General features: G+C 42.7%; 1 protein-coding gene across 1 annotated transcript; it reads right to left on the bottom strand.

The window, feature by feature from the left end:
• Positions 1-1559: 1559 nt before the first annotated feature.
• Positions 1560-26330, bottom strand: PLCXD2 (phosphatidylinositol specific phospholipase C X domain containing 2). Its single transcript, XM_064143119.1, has 4 exons — positions 26095-26330; positions 11136-11596; positions 9791-10032; positions 1560-6478 (listed from the first exon to the last, which is right to left on the bottom strand). Exons 1-4 carry the CDS (start codon positions 26222-26224, stop codon positions 6316-6318), a joined length of 996 nt encoding a protein of 331 aa, XP_063999189.1. The 5' UTR covers positions 26225-26330; the 3' UTR covers positions 1560-6315.

Below are 26330 nucleotides of genomic sequence, written 5' to 3' on the forward strand. Positions count from 1 at the left end.
ACTGAGGGAAAGTTATCTTAAGCATGATTAACACCTTATCCTTACAGCAAGTTACCTGTTAATGCTTCTGGTTACTGTCTTCTCCAGACTCAACTTCAGGTGGTGCTATCAGTAGAGCAGAAAACAAGCATCAAACTCTCGATCCACAAGAACAGAAGTCAGACTTACCAATCATCAGTTCAAAAATCAGTTAGGTGAGCAAATGCTGGAAAGAAAAACCTAGCAACTTGACAAACTGACCCCACTTACTACACGTAGATTGGACAGGTTTCTAGTCAAATGCTTTTCTAGTCCAATGCAAGAGGCACCAGCCTAACTGATCAGAAGAATCAGTGACATCACCATTACTCAGTTCCAGAGCCTGGCAGCATTTTATTCACCTTCCAGCTACATGTGCAATGAAAGCAGTTGGCAGCATACACAAGGTTTATCCTGCAGACAGCATGGAAGAGTTGGCCCTCTACAGCTAAAAAACCACATGCAGGTTTAGCAGTACACCTCCTCAGAGGCAAAGGGCACACACCTGCAGCTGCGGAATACTTTTGTTTGCACAGCTAACCACAGCTTCAGAGCAGCAGTGGAACTCAGTGTAAAGGGTGTGCATGAATTTGTCACAGAACATGCATCTATTTCCTGTAGTTCTATTACACACTTCATAAATACATCTAGTAGCTACTTATGTGCATAGACATATGTGCTCTTGTCCAGCATTGCTGAAAGGCACACAGACTGAAACCAGCATTTGTTAACTCCCTAGGGAAGAAAAGTCATGCTCACCTTTGCACCTGAAATCCCCACTAAGGTATACAATTCCAGTCCTGGAGAAACAGTACCTTGAGAATTAAGAAGAAAAACACTGCTACTACAAGCTATTTACTCATCAACTTTGTTTTACACAGTGGTAGCTTTTGCTACTCACATCAAACTCCTGCTGCACAGATGGATGTTTGCTAAGAAGCAGTGGCACAGTCCTACAGTAGTTTCAGACATACTGCTGAAACCTCTGGCTAGTGCTGTGCCTGAGTCACTGTTAGCCAGTCTGGTGTGTAAGCACTTAGGTCTGAGACTACAGGTGAGGTCAGCAGTGATTAGGCTCTGAACTTCCAGCTCTAACTTTAAGATAAAAAAAAATAAATCTCCCAACACAGCACCTGTCAGTTACCAGTGTCTTGAAAACACAAGGGAACCAGGGTCATCCATTCCCCCCCATTCTCAAGACAAATAAGCTCAGAGTTTAATCCATCTCACCAGGTTAACAAGCATTAAGGTGCTTCCACAGCAGTGACTTCAGGCTGAGATGCAGATGTGATGCATGCCAGTGAATGCATGAGCAGCCTTATAATCATTGTGCCACAACTCCCACAGAGAAGTTCTCAGGACATCCTGAAAACAAGCATGCTGTCCAGATCTGACTACCCAGGGACAAATACAAGATGTGGCCCCTCAAAATAACCTTCAATGCCACCATTCTGCATCAGAAAAGTAACTGAGCTAAAATTGACTCACAATGCAATCATCCTGTATCAAAACAATCATCAGTACAGAACATGCAAAGATGATTAACTCAGGTTGTACTTTTATTTTCAGGATTAAAAAACCCCAATGATGTAGGTGCAGAGCAAAGCAGAAGCAAAGAGATATCAACCCTGGTTTATCTGCAGTTCAAATGAGGCATCCTGGTTGCACAGATCTGAACTGCACAGATGAGTAACACACTGCCACAGGAAAGAAAAGAAACTGCATGACAAATTGAAAATAGATAACATCTCACCTGGCTCCTTTTGCCATTTATATTATTCCATAGTATAAATAGCACCCAAAAAAATGCCAACTGCAAAATACATTTGCCATTGCACAAAGAAGTGTTAAAAAACCCCACCAAAGAGCCACCAACATTATATCAGATGTACTGATCAATACTTTTTTCAGAGTTAATACACTGCAGTTTGACTGAAGTGAGATACAGAAGTTATTATTGGTCAAACAAAAGGTACGAGAAGTACTGTTTCTATGAGCAAGACAATATATAAATATCCAGGAATATAAAGTAATTAGATTCTGCAAACAGTTTTAAACTTGACAACCCTATCCCAGTCCCTGCAACTCAAAGTTAAAGATCTGTAAAGAAATAAATACACTTACAAAAGTAAACATTTCTTCAACAAGACAGACATATTAAATACAGAATAAAGACTGGTTTAACAAGCTAAACCAAGCAGCCAATATGATTACCATTGGAAGGTGTGACTAAGTCAATTGTTATACTCTTACCACAGTCAGCCTAACATACATGTCCTTAGCATAAAAGGTATTTGCTCTTCAGCATGTGCTCTGGCTCTTCTACCCATGTGGTCGAGTTAAAAACCAAAGCTGAGATAACAAACACTGCTGAAAGAACTGTAGAACCTTGGAATTTCACAATGAAGTTTTGGGTCATTCTTCATGTCAGACAAATTTTCAGTATTTAAGCAGCCACCAAAACCCTGCAGTTTTGTTCCAAACAGCAGCCCTGTAACCAGAGAATTTGCTTTATGGGGATAGGTATCAACCTGCTCGAGTCCAAGTGAAAGTCTTAGTCTGCAGACTGAGGCCTCTGTGTTCAGTATTGTCTGTTCAACCTCAGTTCTGTCTGACTCCCACAGGTAACAGTTTAAACTGAAAATGGCCATGTCCTCTGTTACCTATACAAGCCCTAACCTCAGTGTGCTATATGATACAGCAACGAACTCTGAGACAGGTATGCAAAGAAAGTATTTCTGAAGGCCTAGCCAGACGAGAAGAGATAAGTATCTTGGCATATGTCTTACTGCTGTAAGTGCCAAAACCCAAGACTGCTCCAAAGCACAGGTGCTTTCTAAACTCCAATATATTAACTCAGTATCAGCCCAGCAGAAAACAGCATGTCAGGAACAAAGAGACCATTTCTGTGTTATTTCCATCCTCTTCAAGGAGCCTGTTCAGCAAAACAGGGCCTTTCTGCAGTCAGCAGTTCTGCTCTGGAGAGTCAGCCTGGCATCTCTCACTGAATACTCCTGAAACACCTTGACAGCACTGTCTCCAGTGAGGTCCTCTCCATCACAAACAAAGAACGTGCAGGTTAGCTTCCCTTCAGTTCTTCAGATTAGACAGCAAGATTATGTCCTTTGTTCTCAAAACTAACCAACACAAAGGCAGAAAAAAAACAACCCAAACAACATTACAACTCCTAGTTCCAGAACTTTTCAATGTATTAGGTCAGTGGCTCCAAATAAGGAAACAATTAATTGTCAGTCGGCAAAATCTAGTAAAAAAACCCTCTTTGTTTTGATCTACAAGATACAGCAAGATGAAAACAACTCCTGTATGAGTTCCTAGCACACTCTCCCCTGATGCTTCCTATCAGAGGTCTCCTGTGCTTCAGGTATGCCCTTGACTGGCACATGGCAGTGGTGTGCAAGTGCCAAGAACACAGGCATAATGCCAGTGTGCTCAAAGTGATTGCCCATTAGAAAGAAAAAAAGCACACTCTGAAAAGAATGTCTAAGTACCCTAGACTTGAATAATTACTTGCAAGAACATGCAACTCAATTAAGTACTTTGCCTCAAGCAGGTATTGGTTTCCTGGATTTTCCTCTCAGCACCTACAGAATGGTCAAGTCCTATGAACAATTCTTCTGGGGTAGTTTTACACCTAAATTGTTTAAAAGTGAACCCTATTGCTTTGGGAAGCTAGAAACAAGACAATAATTGCATTCAACAGATGCAGGTTTGCATCTAAACCAAGGAATTCCCAACCTTCAGATCCATTCATGACAGTCTATTTTCTGAAGCTCACAGGTACGTGACCTTGCAAGGCTGTTGGTTGCTCCACACTACCCAGATGCAGTCTCCAGACTCTCAGCCGAGTTTCTCAGTAGGAGCTGTGTCCACTCTCACTCACCCATCAGACCTGTTCCCTGAAACCTGGATAAATGCTGCCACACTTTGTGTGGCTGGCTACTAGATGCAAATTACTGCCCCAGTTCCTCAGTTCTCCCTTCCTGCCCAGCTTGCCTTCGTTTGCATAAAGCCAGAAAAGAGTTCACAGCCCAAAGTCCAAGTTTGGATGAGGTCTGTTTTGCAAAGTATAAAGGAACTTGCCTATGCTGCGGTCCCATGCTAGAGAGGTGAGCCAGTTACTGGTTAAGCCCCATAGAAAACGTTTGAGGTAGCTATATGCAGTAAAAAAAACACATTAAGGGTCAAATGTAAATTCATACTCCTTTCACCTTCTCACCTTGTCCTCCAGTCCTGCAGCAAAGCTAACAGATATGCTACTTCTGTCTCATCAGCACTCAAACCAAGTTACTCTGAGTTTTGAACTCTTAACAATTTGCAGCTAAGACAACTACTGAAACCAAACACTTAATAGTACCATGGGAGTTTCAGTGGAGGCCATCAGAAAAGTAGATTAACACAAGATTCAGCTAAGGAAAACCCAGGAATTTTAAAGAATTTTGCAAACATAACAGTGCTGCTCAAAACAAGTTCCAACAGTTTTATCCACAAGGGAAAAAAAAATAAAACCCCATCTACTCAGTTGTTCAAAGGAAGATTTAAACTAGAAAAGTGAGCTTCAATTACAGACTTCCATAATTTAGCTCCCCACCACTGAAACATGGGGAAAGGAGAAAGACAGATTAAGAGGTAGAGATGAGGTAGAGACACCTACCCCACTTTCCTTAGAGAAAGGATCCAGTTAAAGAAAAAACATCAGGGAACTCTAGTGAAAACAGTGCAAGAAACAAAAATCAGATTACAGTCTGCTCAGAACTTGGTCAAGGTTCACACAGGTCTGCAAACCTTCAGATAAACTTGTTCTGCACTCGAGACAAACATGCAAACAGGTTTGAGATGTTTCTGTGTCATTAGATGGGAGAAACAGGGTATCACAAGATAAATCTGGAGACTCACTCTTCTCTAATAAAGTAGAGATGATCCACTACTATAAACAGGGTAGAGATTAAAACAAGTTTCAGAAGCACTGAATAACTGGTGCACCAACAGCTGCTTTAGGAATGACTGAGCAGCAAAGTAGCAGCTAATCACTTTGTAGGGGGGGTTTGTTTGATTTTTCCCTTGTTGTTGCTTTTTTCACACCAAAGATGAATCAGACTATATGACTGCAAGCAGCTAGTCAGGGAAGTGCTGATAAGTATCAACACATGACTGTATTGGCTCAAGCACACACGGTCACATTTTGTAGTGAATCAATCGAAAAAGGAGTCTGATTACAGTAAAGCTACAGCACTGACGTCTGCCTCTGTGTGCAAGACTGTGGCATACTTGGTCACAAGTGCAAGTTGGGGAAGTTTCTCCCCACAGCTGTGGCTCTTTGACAACAAGCAGAGTTTTGAGGTCAGATTTTGGAATTTGCTATCACATTGCATATCAGAGATTCAGTATATGGATTCTGAGCTCCACTTCTTTGAATATCCAGTAAGTTCCCACTTAAAGCAGCTCCTTGTAGGAAAAGGCCATCTGGGGGAAGCTCTCCTCAAAGACAACTTGATGGAAAAAACCCAAGTGCTCAGTGTGCAAAAGTAAAAAGGTTGCACTGTGGTTTCTCAAACATCTCACAACAGGAATTAAGACTCCTCAGTTACAGTCAGTATAATTTGAAGACTGAAATATGCTCTAAATTAATGCCAAAAGAAACACACTTAAACACGGTCACAGTGAAAGTATTAGGGCATTAAAGTAAAATAAAGAGGTTGAGAAGAACAACTTGGTGTCCAAAGAGGCAGAGCATGGCAAGTCTCCACCTCTCAGGCCCAAAGGACGGTTTGGATGTTTGACATAGCATGACAGCTTCCTCCTGCATAGCAGCATTGCTTTTTGAATCAAGTCAGAGGTAGTGTCCAAACCAGCATGATGGATTCAGCAGGAGGCTCCAGCTGAGCCCAGTTCCATCAGAGGCTGCCAAAGAACATTTGCCACACTGATGCCAAGGGTTCAGTGGCCATCCCTGGTTGGAGCCCTGGCACAGGAAGGGCACAATCAGCCCAGTCACTAGGGAGACACTGGGTCCATCTGCTTCAGAGACTAACCTCTCCTTGGCAGGCAGCCAGCAGCCAAGCCACAGCAGAGGTGTTCATGGCTCCAACATGCAAAGCAGCATGTTCTGCTCCCCTTAGAGCCACACATCCTTGGGAGAAGGGATTCTCCTGTGATTATTTAAGCACACTGCCTGTAGAATTCTTTTAAATGAATCCAGATTACAATAGGTTTCACTTCATAAATAAAGCATCAAGTGTAGCTCGAATACGTCCAAGGATGACGAATGGGACACACTCATCAGGATGTAGTAGTAGATTCATCCTCTTCTAGAAGAAGATCATTTAGTGCTATGACTGTAGCAGCAAAGTCAACCAGCTCCACAAAGTCTGAGGTAATTATGTTAACACCCATAACACCTGGTTTTTGTGCTTTCACCCAGTTCAAAATCATGGGTAGGTTCCTAGAGAAAGTGGAATAAAAAAAGAAGAAATTACACATTTTAAAAGAGACTCCTCTCTAGCTGTGCTCTACTTTCAACACAACATGCTGGCTTACAAACTGCCATTACTTCCCATTTGTGATTAAGTCCTTACAGCCATCCAAAAATCAACTAGCCTGATGAGAGATCAGCTTAACAGCTTGTGGTCATGAGCTATCAAACAGAAACGTCAATCAATCACCAGCTACCATGCCTACACTGTAACATTGTCAACTCCACTATCACTAAGCAGATTATGCTTCTGCATTTATTGTTGCATTACCATTTGGACACTAAGAAAGTTTTTCACAGGGAGTCAGGCACTGGAATGAGCTGCCCAAGGAGGTGGTGGAGTCACTGACCCTGGATGTGTTTAAGGGTCGTTTGGATGTGGTGCTTAGGGATATGGTTTAAGGTGAATCTTGTTGAGTAGGGTTACAGGTTGGATTTGCTGATCCTGAGGGGCTTTTCCAACCTGGATGTTCCTGTGATTTCTTCCATCCTGGCTTGGTTTTGGCCAAGAACATGTTGAACCAAAAGCTTAGTTTTGCAGCAGACTTCGGTATAGCACAAGATGCTCTTCTGGCCACTTCTGCCTTCAGACAGGCAGGAAAAAGTTGTTTGGGGCAGCACACTTCTTTTTAACCAAACTCCTTTCAGCCTTCAGACCCACCTAGAACAATGGGGCCAGGGAATGCAAACCCAGAATCAAGCTGTCAGCTTTGTAAGGGTCAAGCATCTCACCATACTTCATTGTAACCAGAGAAAAGGTGAGGTGTGTCAAGAACAAGTTAAATGTCATTAGAAATTCTAGAGTGGGAAGAAGTTTCACTTATTTCTTGGACAGTGTGCAAGTCAGGAGTTTGCACAGGCTTCTTTTCTCTACTCACATGCAAACTCCAGGATTTTCTGTACAGTCAATGACAAATTACTAAACATCTTGGGATTTTTTAGTGCCATAACATGTACACAAAATGAAGATGGTAGTCAAGCAAGTCAGCTAACAGGATGGGGAAGAAAAAAAGAAGAGGTCAGAAAACTGAGGCGGCTCTTGTTCCAGAAAAATATTCTTGTCAAGAACCAAGAGTAGAGAAAACTCAACCAAAGACATAATTACTGTCCCTATCAAGGGACAAAGACCACCTTAGCCAGCCATGTGCAAATGTTGCACATTTCTCCTTTAGCAACGGCTCAAAAACATTTTAATATAGCCTGGGAAAAGCTTCCCTGGAAGACAGATCTACAGAGAGCTGCAAAGCCAGACTGACACACGAATCAGTGACCATGTATAATGTTCACAAGCAATCTTGCTTTAGCAAACAGTGACATCCACTTTCGATGTCCAGCTTGCTTTCAGACAACTCAGTGACAACTATGGGACTGAAGGAAAAGGAGGGTGTTGAGGTAGGCTTCCAGCCCAAGCCTCTGCCAAGAGCTACTCAAAACAAAGCTGCTTCTCCATTCCATGAAATTCATTATGTTGTAAGGAGACAAGATCAAGTTCAACCATAGCCACTACACTGTGTCCCACGGTGATTCTTTACTAGTTTAAAGAACAGAAACTCAGTATGATTTTATCTTTAATCACGGTGAAGCAGTGCATTTAATACTCAGTAGGCAAACATAAGTTGCATCTGTTTTTTCTGTTAGCCAACCCCATCAACCATAGATGCATTTGTGCAACCTGCGTCGGTAAACGCCAGTCCAAAGCCCCAGAGCACCATCTAGCGTCTATAGATGACCACAGATGTTGGCAAGCAACAAGTCCGAGTGGAGACTTTAGAATCTCCTGGCTGACAGCACTAGGATTTAATTATACTTTATTAGATTAGTATCTGTAAACAGGAAGGAGACTGAAAATTCCACGACTGATACTTCATCTGGCATCTCCTGACTTCTAACAGCAACTTTTGTGGCCAAAAAAAAGCACATCACTTGCTCTTTTGTTTTGGAAAGATTTTTTAAGTTATATTGACTTTGGTTTCAAAAGACCACCACTGTAATTACTTCTACAGTGACCACTAATTCTCTCAAAGGGGACATGAATTGTTTGCTGAAGATGTTTATCTCATCTTCTATGCTGTTTATCTCACTCATAGGCTGAGTGTTTATCTCTGCTTAATATCAAGCCCAGTTGCTGATCAATTTAGACCAGTTGCAAGTGTAATTTAACACTTCATAGCATTAAAGTAAGATAGACTTGTAGTGACATCAAGACAGGCAACATTAATCAGTGATGCAAGGAGATCAGATCTCACCAGGACTGTTAAATTCTAGGAGCCTGTAGCAAACAGGCTAAAAGGTGATAACGCCATAAAAGAGTCACATGGATCTTACTCGGCTCATACTTGAAACATGACTGAAAGTTGCTAGCAATGCAAAACTATTCTAATGACTTCAGTCATTAGGCAAATAACTTGTGTAACAGTTAATGGTGTACATAAAGAAGACTGTTATTCTTTTTTTTGGCAGGAAAACTCCCAGATAAAAAATACTGTTCCATGTCACATCTTTGGCTACTACTCAAGTTACTGAGACAGCTCTGTACAGATGAATGAGAAACTGAGTTCACAAATATATAAAGTGTTCCCCTGTGGCACAGGTTTCCACTTCAAAGTTAAGTTCAATCAATTTGGAATGAATTACTGGTTTGAAACAACCACTCTGGCCCATGTTTTATGAGGAGAGGATGAGGGAGCTGGGGGTGTGCAGCCTGGAGAAGAGGAGGCTCAGGGGTGACCTTATTGCTGTCTACAACTACCTGAAGGGAGGCTGTAGCCAGGTGGGGGCCACTCTCATCTCCCAGACAACCAGCAACAGAACAAGGGGACACAGTCTCAAGTTGTGCTGGGGGAGGTATAGGCTGGATGTTAGGAGGAAGTTCTTCACAGAGAGAGTGATTGGCATTGGAATGGGCTGCCCAGGGAGGTGGTGGAGCCACCATCCCTGGAGGTGTTCAAGAAAAAACTTAGTGCCATGGTCTAGTTGACTGGACAGGGCTGGACTGGGTGATCTTGGAGGTCTCTTCCAACCTGGTTGATTCTGTGATTCTATGAAACTACATCACTCACATTCAAAAAGAGCTCAAATTATCAGGAAGCACACACATTTATCTCCCATTAATTTACCACTTTCAAAAATGCTTTGTTTTTAGTAACTGCAATAGTGATGAAGCAAAAGAGCATGCTTTCATCAAGTCTTATTTCTAAGCAAACATTTTATAGTTTCTAATCAGTGCCTCTTTCAGTGTACAACATGGCAGGTAAAGAATTGGGAAGTTAAGACAAGTCCCACCTATGAACAAGTGTGTTCTTCAGCCCACGGACCAGATGTCGTGCAATGGTTTTCACTCGAGGGGTGAGGATGGCTTGGGAAACATGGAAAGTTCCATAACGACTTCGTTCCTCAAGAGTGGTCTCTAAGAACTGCAACAGTTTGTGGACGTTGGTTGTATTAGCCCATGGTGCTGGCATTTTATTCCCTGGCCACAGAAAGGGGTATTCCTCACACAAAGGGCAGTGGTAGAATATGAGAACCTAAAAGCAAACAAGAAAGGAAAATAACATATTATGTGTAAAACAGGATCTTGTATTGGTTTGTGCTTATACACTGCTGTTGCAGTTAGAACAGCAGCTGTAAAATAGACCAAGCTAAAAGCTACTCCCAAGTCACGAGTATCAGTGTATCTGTTGCACTACTGCAATAAAGGAGATGGAGATCGTTTCTGTTAGCTATGAGGAGATGGGTAGCATTTGTTAGATATGAGGACAAAATTGCTTCAGGCTTCAAGAGTCGTCAGGCTAAAAGGAAAAGGTTGCCAGGATGATGCCAGTACACTGAAATGTCATTCAACACATTCAGTTTGAGAGCCTATCCAAGCACTGCTAGAGATCATCATCTGCACTTAAGGATTTTAGCTGTCATGCCATCTCCTGCATAACTCCTTTAAACAGCTGAAGTGCACTGGGCTGACTGGCACAACAGCATTCCACTCACTCTTCCTGCATGAGCTGCCAAAGCCAGCCTACTGTCAGCAAAAATCTCTCCACATCAGGTCTGTATTTCATGCCTTCTAAGGTGGTTCTCTATCAGAGAGCAGCGTGTAAGAGACACAATGTTTTTCACTATTAACACACAAACTTACAAATTATTCACTTTGGCCCCAGCACTGACAGCATCAGTTCAAAGGAACTCCTCAAAACCTTATCCATGTTATAGTTTAAAATGACATGCGGTCACTGAAGCCCTGCTCTCTGTGTATGAGTGGTTACCACAGAAGAGACTGTACAGGAGCCATGGAATTCTGTAGACACCTTAGTCATATTAAATCTCACATGCCTCACACTGGCCAAAGTGACAGCTGATTCAATCCTCACCACTGCAAGGCAGCACAACATGCTCTTCCAGAAAACCATTTATAAGCAGCACAAGGTCCTGAGGATGTTATCATGCAGTTAAGGAACATGATTGGAAGGAGGACACAGCCTAGCTACACAACTGCAAATGGAGGGAAACATGTACACTGCATAAAGGAGGCCCTGGCAGGCTTTATACCTGCTGTCAGTGCCCTTGGGCTAGTATCACTGAGTGGTAATCACTTCTGGACCTTAACTTTCTGGGTTACACAACCTTTCCTCACCTGACATTTCTTCTCCCACATATACTGCAATGTGATGTATTCTACACACGCAACAGAACAAAGCTTGGATCCAAAAACTGAGCGGATTCTGTTGATCAAGAAGAAGTGATGGCTGTCATCCATGGCATAGAAGTGATTGAAATCCAAGAAGATGACTTCCTTGGGGTGCTGCTCAAGAAACGCATTAATCTCCTTCAGCCCATCCGACACTTTGATGCCAAACAAGCCGTGTATGAAGTAAATCTCCTGTCCCATTTCCCCAGGTCTGGAAGACACACGAAGATCAAAGTAGCGGATCCCACCTTCCAACTGCTCTTTGAAAGTCAGGTTTTGAGTCACTGACCATTTCTTCATGATCTTTTTAACCAAAGAAATTCTGGCCAAACGTTTGATGGCTGTGGCTTGGTCTGGTCCCACAGGAGACTTCTCATCAACCCAGTAGCTGAAAGAATCGTGTGACCCTAGAAACAAAACCCAAGAGTATTTAGTTCTAGAATGCTGGCTGACCCAAAACACACATATTCATGTGCCCTGTAAGCTGAAAACCGCTCTACATGCATGGCAGGTTTGCACAAGAGTTGTGCTCCAGTGTAGGTCTTTCAGAGTATCCTTTACTGTTCGATTTTTCTTAAGCACGCACCAAAAGCTACCTTAAGAGTCTGTTTGAACTCTTCTTGTATGAGCTCCCAAGTTCGACACACTCTGAAAATGATGACCATAAACTATATATAAAATCATAAAGGAAATTTCCTTCTAATCTTCCTTCATGTACACACTCCAGAACTTTCCCAGATCTTGACACATGGCTGATTTGAGATAAGACTCCAGACTGACAGAATGAAAGTAAATCCTCAGACTGCACTTGGTAAATCTAATTGTGACCTCACACACTAAACTTCTTGAAACACTCATCATTATCCATTTGATGGACAGAGGGATCTGTATGTGCACATGCCTTACCAGCACATCTCACTTTAGCCCCAAGGTGGTAAAAAAATGCTTAGTAGCTTGGACAAAGGGCAACAACTGAATGATCTTGAGCTGGAACAACTGAGCACACCAATTACTGTGCTGCTCAATACCAAGCTCATGTTAAATAAGTTCACCAACGTGTCTGAACACAGATGAAGTGAAAGTAAAATTGACTAAAGAATGACCAGCAATCCAAAAAAAAATTGCTAGACCCTTCCATAAAAATGCATGTCCAAGAAATCTGTAGCAGTCTGTACATTGGCAGAGAAACTGCAACTTCAGGACAGAAACTGTGCATACTAGAAAAAGGGAAAAAATACCAACTCTGTCAACTGAAAGTTTAGTAGCAGTTGAAATCAAAACTGACAAGTAACAGAGGCCCTTCAAAAGAACAGGACCCCTTGTTGATCCAAGTCAGTAACAGAAGAATAACAGGGCAAGGTACCCAAGTCTGCCCTGTAGCTGAGCAGCATAAAATAGAGAGGGATGGAAGCTGATGCAGCACAGACTGAGGCTGACCAGGAATCTTTCAGACCAGTGGCATTCTGGCCAAGAAATTCAACTGCTCAAGGCACGATTTTCCTGTGAAGTCCCACCAAGGAAACACACTACAAGAGCTCTAGTAGCCCTGCTTCCCTTTTCTCCTTCAGTACAGCAGATTAGAGTTTCTCCATTGAGCCAAATCCCACCTGCTTTGCTCTAGTAAAGAAAAGAGCACCTTCACCTCTAGCCACCACAAGCAGCTCCTTTTCCAGCTGCCCTTCCAGGGCACAAGGACCCTGCATCATGCTGCCACCATCTGCATGATCCCTTCCTGCATGTCCCATGGTTCTTGTCCCTGCTTCTGGGACTATATTTCCCCTAGAATTTCCTCCTCTCAGACAGCAACTCTGTTAAAAATAACAATTCTATGTTGTCATTTCACATTTTAAGACATTTGAAGCATCCACTGCCTCCTTCACCCAAACCTCTTGTCTGTGTATCAGCGCTCCCTTAAAGACTGATGCTTTTCCTGTGATGCAGTGTCAGAGCTATAAACAAGATTATGATCTCAATTGGATTACCTAGTCAAGATTTTTTAATCCAGATGGAAGAACAGACTGTGCACAAACCAAACTTCAGTTCAGTGACCTTAAACGCACTTTCTCTGTGAATTTCAGCTGGCTCCAATGTGCTAAAGAGGAACCTTGAAGTTTAGCTTCCAGGCTTTACAAATGAACACAAAAACAAATTCTGATCAACTCTCCATGAAGCCTTCACAATTTTTTGTAAGTGTGACTGTTTATTCCATCTTCTAAAAACAAGTGACAAGTAACAACAAAGCTGTTCTTGAAAAAGATTTCAGCTTGAGAACCTATTTAGCACCTGTCACAGTAAACTGCATCACAAAGTAGCTGTCAGTTTTGGAGTGACACCTAGATATTTTTTCCCACCTCCAAATGTGTAACCCCAAACAAAACACAGGATCAAACATGTAGTGAAGACACCGCAGAAGAAACCATGTGAGACTTTAAAAGCTGCATTTTAGAGACATTTGAGTTTCATATTCCTCCCCATACAGCAGAATGAACCTTTCAAGCGTCTGCATTTGGAAGAGAGACTTTGGTCAGGTTTAAGTTCCCAACAACTCTACCCCTTTTAGTTTCTTCCTTTATTGAGGTCATTGCAGAAAATTGTTTAATAAGCTAGAATAAGACCACAGAAGAAATATTTTCATTCTATCTATGACTGTACAGAAGCCTCTAAAGAGCTGTCTACAGAAGTCATTTGCATCATTATGCTCCTACAGTCACTGATGAATCTGGCTTACATAGGAGTGACAATTTTATCTGGCACCAAACAAATTGCTGTCAACTCAGTCGTCTAAGCAAATCCGATTCAAGCAGCAGCTTGTATTCCCAAGTGACACACTTTGCAGCTACAAAAGCCTTTCCTTTTCAGGCTGCCACATACAGGGCACATTTAAGATACATGAGCGAATTTCTCCTTGCACTATCATAAACTAAATTCTATTTGCAGCTCTAGAAATCAACAAGAAATAACAAGCCACAAGCACACTGCAACTTTTTCAACATATGCTTGAAGACCTGCACTCTTAACAGGGCAGCTGATACCTGAAAAGCTGAACTGTGACATGCTTCTATAGTCAGAGAAGATCTTCAAGACTCCTGCCCTGTGGCTCTGCTTAAAGTCCTAGGAAGATGAACTTCTAATTTACAATGAAGTCACCACGTATATCTAGATATAGCTATGCAGAACATGAACTGGAGCACCTAAAAACAAGCTCTCCTTTTCACAGCTGGTGGCAGATCACTTCCTAAGAGCAACAGGGAGGCATCAACCGTGAGGCTGGAAAGACACAGTAAAAGTTCAACTAGATTTTCAGCGGTCATTTATTGAAGGCCAGTTGCCAACTGAGAAAAACATCCAGGCCAAACTTGGACTCAGGACATTTTTACTACAGCAAGAGAAAAAGGCAGAACAAAAGCCCCAAAGCAGCAAGCAGTAGATGCTTGTTAGGCTGAGGGGTAAGAGACAGGTGAGGATCCACGGCATCTACCAGGCTCTAATTTAAGATCGCTGTGTTATGTTGCCAGCTCAGCCACTGGCTTCTCATTGAACTTAGCTGTGATGGTAAGCTACATGCTAAGCTGATCGCATCATGATGTCAAAGTAATCCTTTGAACTCCATAGGTGGCCTGGCCATCTTGCAGCCATGGAAAGAGCCAGGCAGGCTGCTGATACAGCAGGAGTTCTTCCTGAAACAAAGCCTAAACCAACCAAGCTCCACACAATTTAAAAAGCAAAGAACAGAGCCCACACCAGAAGTATGGCACAGACCAGCCCCATTTTGTTGGCAGCTCAGTTTTAAGAGCTGTTAACCAGTCTCACTTGCTGTCCAACAAAACGGTGGTAAAGATACTCTGATGCTGTCATGCTTTACAGTTAACCACCACGAGGCTGGCAGCTCCTGAACAAAGCACCACAAAACCTTTGTAGCAACACACAAAGATCTTTTCCACGTATAAGAAATACCTCACAGCCAGAGCTCCTCCCACCCAAATGGTGAGCATCTCTCCCAGATTCTCAAAAAAAGTTAAAAAGATCAAAAAGTATCATCAGCAGAACATTTTAAATGATCTTAAAAATAAGAAACACCCTATATTGGTTCAAAAAAAATCCATGCTTTACACTCATTCATTGTTAACAAAGCAGCTAATAAACTCAAGTATTTACAGCTTCCACCTTACAGATTCAGAAGTCAAAGGCATAAAGGTCAAGAACCTTATTCTTCATTGTTCTTTAAGCAGAGAGGCCAGAACTCAGGTCTGAACTGCCTCAAGGGCTTGTTCCTGCATGAGCAGCAGGCTTCTTGAGCCCCTGTTACATGAAAATGGAGAAACACTCAGATTGCAAACCCTATTGAGCTTTGCAAGTGAAGCAGCATCCGCCTAGTGATCAGCCTTTCCCAAAACCATAACCAAAGCAAGAAGAGATGATGACTTGCCAGTTGCTTCACACGGGTCAAATATACACAGCATGAAGCACTAAGCATAAATATTAAGCATGAGAGTCTGTGCAAAGGAAAAAAAAAATAGAGGACTGCCAATCAGCTGCCAGCTCTTAACAGAGCAGGAGACAACGGCTGCTCTATTTTGGTTTCATTTCTTTCATCTGACAAAGACTGGAAGCTTCAAGCAGCCACATCCTATCATACACCCAGACATTCAACCATCAAAGGCTATGATATGGTTACAATAGCATTAAAAGAGGTATCTCCCAGACAGGAGATTGTTAAAATGATGGATAGTCCTCTTAACTATCTCAGCAACTGCAGCTGGGGATTAATTTTTGTTAATATGCTTAAGCTCCTTTTTATTCTCCTTACACTAATATCTTAAGTTAATTGTACGTTAAACAGATCACTTCTCAATTCAATTTGTATGTTAAATAGATTCTATTTCACCATTCAAATTACCTTTTTGTTGAAGCCTTTACACTAATTGTTAGAAAGCAGCCTTTTATCTACACATCTGCAGCAAAGTAACTTTCTAGTGCGCCCATTTGTCATGCTACTTAGTCACAGTGAAGTTAATCCATGCTGTAGTACAAGCAAATGATGCTAATCAACAGAGTGTTATTAAGTCTTGAATTTCAGCAGTTACTAGCCATATCACTCTACATTATCTTTATTTCCACATCAGTACTTTCTCCCTATACAGCTGCAGCTCAGGGAGAGCAATCAGTATCATCCTGCCAGCCCCAGCATCGTTTTACAAGCTGGTAAATTTACCTTCAAGAGTGTTTACCTTCGAGGGATGTCTGTATGGCACGCAAAGTAGAACACTTCCAACACAACATCTTGTGCACTGCCAATTACCCAAAACCAAGACAAGAACTTCTGGCTTTTCAAACACAAGCCTGTCTATAGTTATATCATGTCCTCCCGATTGAAAGGCTGTGGACTAGCCAGCAGCAGCAGTTAAAGACACTTTCTGCAAAAAGCCTAACCAACAAACAAGAACAAAAGCAGAAAGGCAGGAGAGTGCAGGATGTTTAACAACAGACTTGTCTGGTTTGAGCCTCGTGTTAATGGAATATTAACAGGATGGGGAACAAAGCAATCAAACCTCTTCTGTTTGTGTTAAACATTTGCAGGGTGGTCAACACACTGTACCAATCCACTGAGTGTATCAGAGAGCCATTTATATGCAAGAATCACCCTAGCTGTGGCGACAACTAACTTTAGAGCAAGCTTTGTCCACCACACAAAGTGCATTCTGCATGCATTGCGGAACACTGCACATGACAGCACAGTAAGTACTAGAGAACACATTTAGAGGCACAGGATGCAAGTAGTTAGCAAGCTCAGGATGTCCCCCAAAATGTTCTTCTAAACCAAATGTCCTGTGTGTGCCAGAAACAAAGAAAAACAAACAAACAGGATCAAGAAAGCATCTCTCAAAGGCCAGAAATCCTCAGGATTCAGGTCATTAACAATCCAGATTTTCTGATCAAAAGATTAACATCTTAAAAGCTTTTCATTAATGAACAGCAAATCAAGTAGTTCATGCTAACTTAGCTAGCAAAAGGAGGAGAGGCAGGAATAACAAACATCCCACTGGTAATTAATTACCTAAAACTACTGAGGTGGTGGTTTATATTTTAACAGAATCCCAAAAGAATCCTTCAGTTATTTTTAATGCAGACTCATTAGGAAGGACAAAGCCTAGCACAGACCAATCTGCTTAGGAAAAGTTCCTCTGCTCATCAACAAACCACCCTGATTTCTTCTCACTGTGCCTTTGGGGATGTGAGGCAGAGGAGGGGGGAAATAAAAGGAATACAAACTAAAATGGAGGAAGGGACTACTTAAAATGGTCTCTGAGGCAGTATCACATGGCAACTTGCCCTTCTTCCCTGAAAGAAGAAATCCACTGGTTGGTGCTATTGCCATTAAGGGGCAGGGGGTTTCAGAATCTAGCAACCACTCCTGTGCTAGTCTGAGGCTAGCTGGGATATTTTAGTGAGAGAAATTAGATTATAGGCTGTGAAAAAGGAAACAATGGTGATGTCTACTGCACTCATAGGCTTGCTAAGATGTATAAAAAGAAGAACACAAAAGTAGATAACAGAGTTTGCATTCTCTTTCTAACCTGTTGTCTGTGTGACTAATCTTTCTGCTTCCTAACCCCCTGGCTGAGCCTCCAAACTCACTTTGCACATAAGGCAAAGTCTGGGGTAAGGTAGAGGGGTGGAAAGAAGGTGGAAGGGTAGTTGGGAGCCCCTCCTGGGGACTCTGGCTTCTGGGAGAGGTATTGTGTTTCTGTGTTACTTTTAACTTGTGTATTTCTGTCTACAGCTGTATATATATTGCAAATATCTGCTTGTATATTGAGCTAAGCTGTAAATACAGCTTAACTGTTCAATTTCCAGATTGGCCGAGTCTAGTCTGGGTGATTTTCTTAAGTGCGTGAGGGGGTGGGTAACACCCAAACCATCACAACCCCCTATTTAGGAACAATCTCAGCCACCTGCACTGGGGAAATAGAAAGGGGCAGCACTTCCCTGCCATTTCACAACCTCAGTGGATCCAGCTGCTCTGAAAAGAGAACACCAATCAGTTGAGAGCCCTGCTCCCCTCTTTTGTGACCACTTGCAAATGCGCAGACCAAGGGCTCATTCTCACCCGAGAAGACTGTGGGAAAACGATTCTCTGTCTTCATCACAGTCCTTTTGTCTTTATTGTATTGAAATGGAAGCCAAATGGTAACCTTGATACCAGAATGAAGGAGAGCGACAACTATTAATAATCAACACTACAATTTGTTTCAAGTAGAACTTTAGCATGTTCCATGCTCCCTTACAAAGCAGTGAAGCCATTCTGTAGGGCACACAGTTTTAGTTTCAAAACAGGAAGACCTTTTTCCTTGATGATAAAATTAAGATCTTCCTATGCTGTCTTAAGAAAACTTTACAGCATTTCTAGAACACACCAGTTTGGGCTAAGCACTTGATAGTGTTCCTTTAGAAAAGGGGAAACCCGAAGATTCCAGAGTGGCTTTTGAGTGGAAATCCCACATAAACCAGTTCCTCAGAGGTATGTACAAAGGGAACAGGGTGCAGATAGTTTAATAGCCTTTCTTTGACAAGAGCTGGGATTTGCTGCTGCAGTGAAGGAGACAGCCAAGGTAATAAAATGGCTTGTCCTTTCAGAAGTTCATACTGAAAACTCTGCCTTTACAAATCATACCCAATACCATCATATACACACATATGCTTTCACTTAATGGTTATTACCTCGTTGAACCTTAATGCAACAGATGGGCAGTTTAGCTGATTCAACCATCCTTTTAATTAGGACTCAAAAGGAGCACTGTTTGGAAGGAGGATGCAGGATCAAGCCCATCCATAGTGTACACTACCCCACAGACAAAGAAACTGCAAGTTCAGCAGCTTGCCTCAGGGTCATGTGCCACAATGAAGGGTCGGGGCAACGACTTGATGCAAGCCAAAATTCCACTGTATTAGAAAAATAGGCAGGTATATATTGTCTCAGAAAGGCTAGCATGTTAATCACTGATTGGTTAGAATTACAGTAAGAAAGTGAATAACTACTACACGATTGGCTAACACTCTGCTCAGGTGAAAGATGCTGTTTCTACTTTCTTCATTACTTTTCCTGATCCTTAATATATGTTGCTATGCAACTATCTGAGCAGTCCTGACCGCAGGATCCTACTTATCTTTCTCTCCTGAGGTCTGTCTGACCCACACATTGCATGCCCAAGGTCTATGCTGTAGTATTTGTGTTGTCTTGGGCAACTGTTCCTTACTTACAGGTCATTCCCCTATTCCTGCAGTCATGCAAAGAGAATAACAACTAAAAACAACCTAGTAAGATCTTAGTGGCTAGTTCTTTGCTGGGCTGTGCTGCTCCTTCTTAAGACCCATTTCACTTCTGCTTGACCAGCTGAAAGCCAAAGCAGCACACAGGGCTTTATGTGACTGTCAGTGCCAGAACAGAGTTGGCTGGAGAAATCAGTAGGTGTCCAGGGCCTCACCAGCTCCACATGCTCCCTATGTGCCTGACATGAGCACAGCAAGAACCCAGCAGTCATGCAATGGCATCAGGCAGTCATCCACAGCAGCTCCTCGCCCCAGGAAACACCTCTTCATGCTCTGCATCCTTCCTGCAGAGTTAACTGCAGTCTTGGCTGGCAGGGCTGCTTCTCATGAAGAAGCCTACTAGCTATAAAGGCTAATCAGTTAATTTAGATCAAAACCATTATACTTCTGCCTAAGGATTTTGGGGTGATCCTGATAACAGGCACAATTAGCAGCATGCTTATCAAAGTTTTGAGCACAGTCATACTGATACCACCACCAACAAACAGTGGAAAGCTATTCAATTAACAGTTGGTTAGAAAGTTAATTTAAAAGACTGCACATGTCATAGGGAGAAACTGAACAGCTTGACTAGTGCTGTAGTTTGGAGCACAAGGCAAAGATTGACTATTTCAGAAGGCTGCAAACATCTGCTCAGAGATGAACAAATAATAAAACAAAAGACACTTCAACAGCTATTTCAACTCTCCAGTATGGTCTTATTTTAGCCACATTCAAGCCAAAACAACTATCTCTTCTGAAAAGTAAAAAGGCTTCTGGAACTGTAAAACTTGTCTTTTCCACCAGCTCTAGCTACCTATCATAAGCAGCCCCCAAGCAATTCTCCAACAATCATCCAACTTCATGTAAGCAGGAATGGCTTCACATTCCACATGCTCTGCAGAGATGGTTAAGTAAGAAGTCTTACACTCTAGGACAGAAACACTGGTGCAAGCTTTTTAAATAAAATCTATCAAAGAGCTGAAGTAAAACATTGGACTTTTGGGAAAGTTTCTATTTTTCAGCTGTCTTCTCCAGGGACTCCAATCTAACTGGACTTAGCTCCTCTCAACTAATCTGAGTTTTTACTTATAGCAGATGTTTCACCAAAGATACATGAAACAAATCACACATGTTTTCTGAATACAGCCATTCAATCTCTTCCTGCCTACATCTTCAGGCCGATGACACATCAGGTTAACCTTCATGGTTCATCAGTACATCCATATGTTTCAGCACCCACAAACCTATGGTTTCCCCAATCCTGTGAAGGGCTGTCTCAAAGCTTTTCTGGCAGGAACTATTTAAAAACCAACCCACCCTCACAAAACAAAGTTTCTGAACCATCATCAAAAAACTTCCCAACAGAGTAGCTTTCTAAGTGTACTCCATACTTTTGGGACGTGTACAAGTAGGAGAGAAAAGGCAGGGGAGAAGACACATTTGATTAGCTTACTTAGAAATAATGTATTATTACTGATTATCAGATTGTGAAAGGTGCTCCTGCAAGAAGCAGCAGATCCTTATCTAAATGATTACTCATTTCCTCTAGAAGGAAAGAAAAATCAGTACTGGGAAAAAAAATTCACAGCTAACCACACTGACCAGAATAGGGGATCAAACTACAAATACAGTTTGATAAAAAAATGCAAGTATTACCTGCCACATTATGGCTCTTAATTATTCCAAAATGGAATAACCTAGGCAGGGTTAAGTAAATGCATTATTACCAAAGGCATACAGAACTGCCTACTCCTTCTGCTCATCCAGGACCTTGGAGGATGGAATAGCAATATACTCAAGAAGCAAACACTGCTAGATGGCAGTGAACACTGATGGTGATTGAGATGGGACTCCCACTTGATGCAACTATGAAGACAAATTCATTGATATAACAGCAGAGTATTTATACACTCACAGCTGCAAGCTCTGCTATGCATTGTCCTCCTAAGAGAAAGAAAATAGGTGGCCAAGAGAGCCAATGGCATCCTGGCCTGCATCAGGAACAGTGTGGCCAGTAGGTCAAGGGAGGTTATTCTGCCCCTGTACTCAGCACTGGTCAGGCCGCACCTTGAGTGCTGTGTCCAGTTCTGGGCCCCTCAATTCAAGAGAGATGTTGAGGTGCTGGAACGTGTCCAGAAAAGGGCAACAAAGCTGGTGAGGGGCCTGGAACACAAACCCTATGAGGAGAGGTTGAGGGAGCTGGGCCTGTTTAGCCTGGAGAAGAGGAGGCTCAGGGGTGATCTTATTACTGTCTACAACTACCTGAAGGGACATTGTAGCCAGGTGGGGGTGGCCTCTTCTCCCAGGCAACCAGCAATAGAACAAGGGGACACAGTCTCAAGTTGTGCCAGGGTAGGTATAGGCTGGATATTAGGAAGAAGTTCTTCACAGAGAGAGTGATTGGCATTGGAATGGGCTGCCCAGGGAGGTGGTGGAGGCACACTCCCTGGGGGTCTTCAAGAAAAGCCTGGATGAGGCACTTAGTGCCATGGTCTAGTTGATTGGTTAGGGCTGGGTGCTAGGTTGGACTGGATGATCTTGGAGGTCTCTTCCAACCTGGTTGATTCTATGATTTTTCCACTACTTTGTTCAACAATTACATTGCCATCTTGCCCAACTTCCTCAAGACAAAGCAACATGTATTTTTTTGTTCCTAGAATTCTCTTCATAGCTCTATCAATTTTTGTACACATTGTAAAATACATGGCAGACAAAGCAGTAAACCAGTAACTAGATACACAAATTGCTTCTAACCAATCCTAAAAAAAGGCATTATTCTATAATTCCCAACTCTGTAGCCATGATATCTAAAAATATCTGCAAACATCTGCTAGAATCTTTCACTGTCTCAAAGCTGCAGCCACAAGCTTAATATAATCTCAGCAAGTGAATCTTGAGAAGGAAAGCATTTCACTGACCTAGATCAAGTACTGATTCAAATGCTGGATGAAGCTGGAAAGCAGTGCTGAATCTTCAGCAACCTGCCTCTCAGACTCTAGCACCTAATAAGTCGTAATACTGCAAAAGACACTTAAAAAGGCAAGCAGTTAAAATGAAGCAGACCAAACTGGACATGCCATGGTGCTAGGCATTATCAGTATGCAACTACAAGCAAGAAACAGGTTAGGCTCTTCATAAAGTTTAAATAGCTGATTTACAAAGCAGATGAGTGACAGCACTGCAGCTTTCTCTGTTCTGTTTCCCAAAGAGGAAATAAGGAAACTGACAGATGCAGAGATAACTACAGAAAGTAAAAAGTGTCAACAGTTGCACATGTTCTCCTAAAATTGTTCCAAGAAAATCAGCTTGAGGTTAAACAAATAACACTCCATACAATATCCTGGCAAAGATCACAATCATAATGCTTTGAGACTTCATTTTTAATCCCACATTCGAAGAGGGACTTAATTTTTAATCCCACATTTGAAGAGGATTAGAGTGTAATTACAAGAAAACCTTCTAGAGTTTCACACAAGGTCATCACTTGAAGGTGGTTCATTTGGTTTACTATACTGCTTGCACATAAATTGATGACCTTTTAGGTGCTTGGTATTTAGCAATTTCTCATTGCAAGCAATTCCTTCTCTCATGGCATCACACAGGAAACCTTATCTCTTTTCCTTGGATGATACTACACTGGTAGCATTTTATCTAGAGATTCAGTATAGACAACAAGAAAACCTAAACTCTGCACAATTCAAAGCTTGGGTGCATAGCATGATACAGGTTAAAAAAGACCTTCAGAGATCACAGCTGTCTCTTAAAAATGGGGAGAACAAGCAGCTCCAAAAGCAGAACCATCTGCAGCAAATACAGCAGCACTCTACACAGACATCCTTAGCTTCACACAAGCGAGTTCTAAGACTTTCCCACTTACAAGATCATATAATAAACCTAACCACATAATTTTCTATGTATACTATCAATTCTTTCAACTGAAATAGTCCTACTATACTAACTTTTAAAAAAAGTAAACAAAGAAGAAAGATTTTTTTTGTCAAATGCTGTATTCTGTCAAAGTGCCACAAGGTTAAAAAAAAACCCCACACAACCAAACCAAAGTTAGAAAACCTGAACCAACAAAAAGCCCAATCAACCAATGAAACCAACCTGAAAAACCCCACACAAAGGGTAAAAAAACCCAACAAAACCCCAGCAAAAAAAAAAAAAAAAGTTTTATAGTTCTGAATGCCAACTTTATTTAAATTTAAAATGTGTTTTTGGTTTTCAACTCCCAGAGTTTCATCTCTGCTTCTACACACAGAACGACTGGGAGAAAGGAGGGGGGAACAGAAGTCAAAAAATGGAAATCCTCAAACCAATTGAGTCCATCGCTCCAGGGGAGAAAATAAATAGATCTGAAGATGGATAAAGGTAGACCGCACCTGTTACACACACAAAAACGCTGCCATTTGAGCTGAAGTCTACTTTTCATCTCTCTTTGGAAGTCTGTGTTGGCCTTCGCAGCAATTCGCCTTCTGTGAACAGATGCCTCACCTGCAACCTGTTTAATGCAATCCCTTCCATTCAAACACAGGTAACGCCACTTGAGCTCCCAAAAAGGCTGCTTTGTCAAGCACCACAACAAAAATTCACTTTGGCAAAAGAGCATTTGGACCAAAACACAAAACCAAACAAACGATTCCCCAAACATCTATCCAAAATGACTTTGCAACCTGCTGGCAGACTGCAGGAGGCACACAAAGGAAAGTGATAGGAAAACACACCCTCTTTGACCACAAATAAATACACACTGCAAGCACTTCCAAAGAAGCACTATTCATTATAAAAAACAGCATGGCATCACTGAACAAGAACTCATTTCTTTGGTTACTCTGCTACAATACTGAATGCATGGTGCTTGCAAGCTACGGACAGTGGCTATACCCCCAACACAATCTATATCATAACACTCTGCAAAGTTTCAAACTCCTGAAGTTGCTCCACCAACAGAAAGTTGATTTATTTCTCTTTGCTGAGACAGATTTCTTTGCTGGAAATTTTGAAATTTGCAGTCACTGAACACAGAATTTCTTTCTGTTCCTCTTTCCTCTTCAAATGAACACAAGAATGTTCCTGCTGTTGTCAAGATGGGAGAGGGTGCTTACTTTTGATTAAGTGTTGGCACTCCAGTTGCTCTACATCAGATAATAATACAACAGTAAGTGCTGTGGTGCCTCACAAGAGCTGCACAGCCCCTCCCCATATACATCAAATGTCCTTTGGTTATCCTCTACTGGCACAAGAAAGGAAGTTATTCTGGTTCTAGGGAAGTGTCTCCACATGTCCTCTGTACAGTCCACACCAAAAGGGTTCTGGCAAGCTAAGATGCCACGATGAAAATTAAGTGGGAAAAGTATCACTAATGACTACAGTCTAACATCAACTATCAGCATAAACCATCCTTAAAACCTTCTTCAATGACATCTACAAGCAAGCCCTGAGAATTTCTTGCCCTTTACAGATGGGAAGTCAGTCTGTTCCTATGGAAGTCTAAGTCATCTGTTGTCTTTCTCATTCACCAGTAAATCTGAAGCAACAACAATTTCATCAACTCCTGCTAGGAGTTCTTTTCAGTTTAGCTGGAAAGGGGGGAATTTTCTAAGTAATTACACTATTTTAGCATCTTCAGTGTAACATTATACACTGGGACGTTTCACACCTGGCCTGTACTCTTTTTCCTTCTGACAAGCCATAGGTGCTGCTGTAAAAAGCCACTGCCATTTGATGAACTTCAGTCGTTAAGGTGTCAATGCAGACAAACAGAACCACAGAATGCCACAATGGAAGGAACCCCAAGGATCATCTGGTCCAGCCTCTCTAGGTAGCAGTGTAGAAATGAGGTGACTCATCGTCCTGTCAAGCTGAACCTTAAGGCTGCCCAAGGTAAGAGAATCCACTGCTTCCCTTGTGAGAGGATTTCAACCCCTAACTGTTCTCACAGGGAAACATTTTCTTCTGGAGGTCAATCGGAACCTCCAAAGAAGTAACTTGCCCCCATTACCCCATGTCTTTGCCATGTGACTCTGTAAAAAAGGGATCATCATCCTTCTGGTAGCCACTCTTTATGTGCTGGTCCATGGTAGTAAGGTCGTCCCCCCTCAACCTTCCCTTCCCAAGGCTGAACAAACCCAGTTCTCTCAATCGTTCCTCACACAGCATATGCCTAAGCAACCTGAGGTACCTTAAAGAGGAGCTGCGGAGATGACGGCTCCCTGTTCCAAAGGCAACATAGACAGGCAACTGAACTGGTCAGGGGGTGCCGACTGCCTTTACCGAAACCGCAGCCTCTGCTCGTCTCCCGCAGAACACGAGGCTCTCATTCCTCTCGGCACAACTCGGTGCTCGGACGCTGAACCGGACTCTAGCTGCCATTCTCCAAGCAAACAGGCAACCCAAAGCGTGGGCAGCACCTGACGGCCAAACCGGCGGTGACAGCACCGGACACTGCCGGGCCCGCCCAACACCTGCCAGCACTGCAACAGGAGGAGGTACCGCCGCCGAAAGCAGACTCTCCGCAGTGCCAGGCCTCGCCACCCCGGAGGCACCGATACCTGCAGCACCTCCACACGCCCTCTCCTCCCTGCCCACTTACCAGGGATGGCCAAGTTGGAGAGCGGATAGGAGCGCAGCGCCGCGGGTAGCGAACCCATCCAGTCTGCGTTGTTCTCTGCCATGGTCCCCGCGGCCCGCCGCCTGCGGCAGCGGCCACCCTCCCTTCCCATTGGCGGGCCCCGGCCCGGAGAGCGAAGCCGCCCCGGGCCCGATGGCCGCTGCGGCGGCCGGCAGAACGCGCCCCAGCCGCAGCGCTGGCGTTAGCGCTCCCGCCCC

This window comes from Pogoniulus pusillus, chromosome 5 (genome assembly GCF_015220805.1).
Source record: "Pogoniulus pusillus isolate bPogPus1 chromosome 5, bPogPus1.pri, whole genome shotgun sequence".
Classification (NCBI taxonomy): domain Eukaryota; kingdom Metazoa; phylum Chordata; class Aves; order Piciformes; family Lybiidae; genus Pogoniulus; species Pogoniulus pusillus.

What these genes read in the sequence shown, in the direction of transcription:
- PLCXD2 (XM_064143119.1), bottom strand. Translation starts at nt 26,224, where the DNA reads ATGGGAAGGGAGGGTGGCCGCTGCCGCAGGCGGCGGGCCGCGGGGACC. An exon ending in CTCCAACTTGGCCATCCCTG is followed by an intron (nt 11,597 to 26,094) that starts GTAAGTGGGCAG and finishes TTTTGTTTCTAG; the next exon opens with GGTCACACGATTCTTTCAGC. An exon ending in AAGAACACACTTGTTCATAG is followed by an intron (nt 6,479 to 9,790) that starts GTGGGACTTGTC and finishes CACTTTCTCTAG; the next exon opens with GAACCTACCCATGATTTTGA.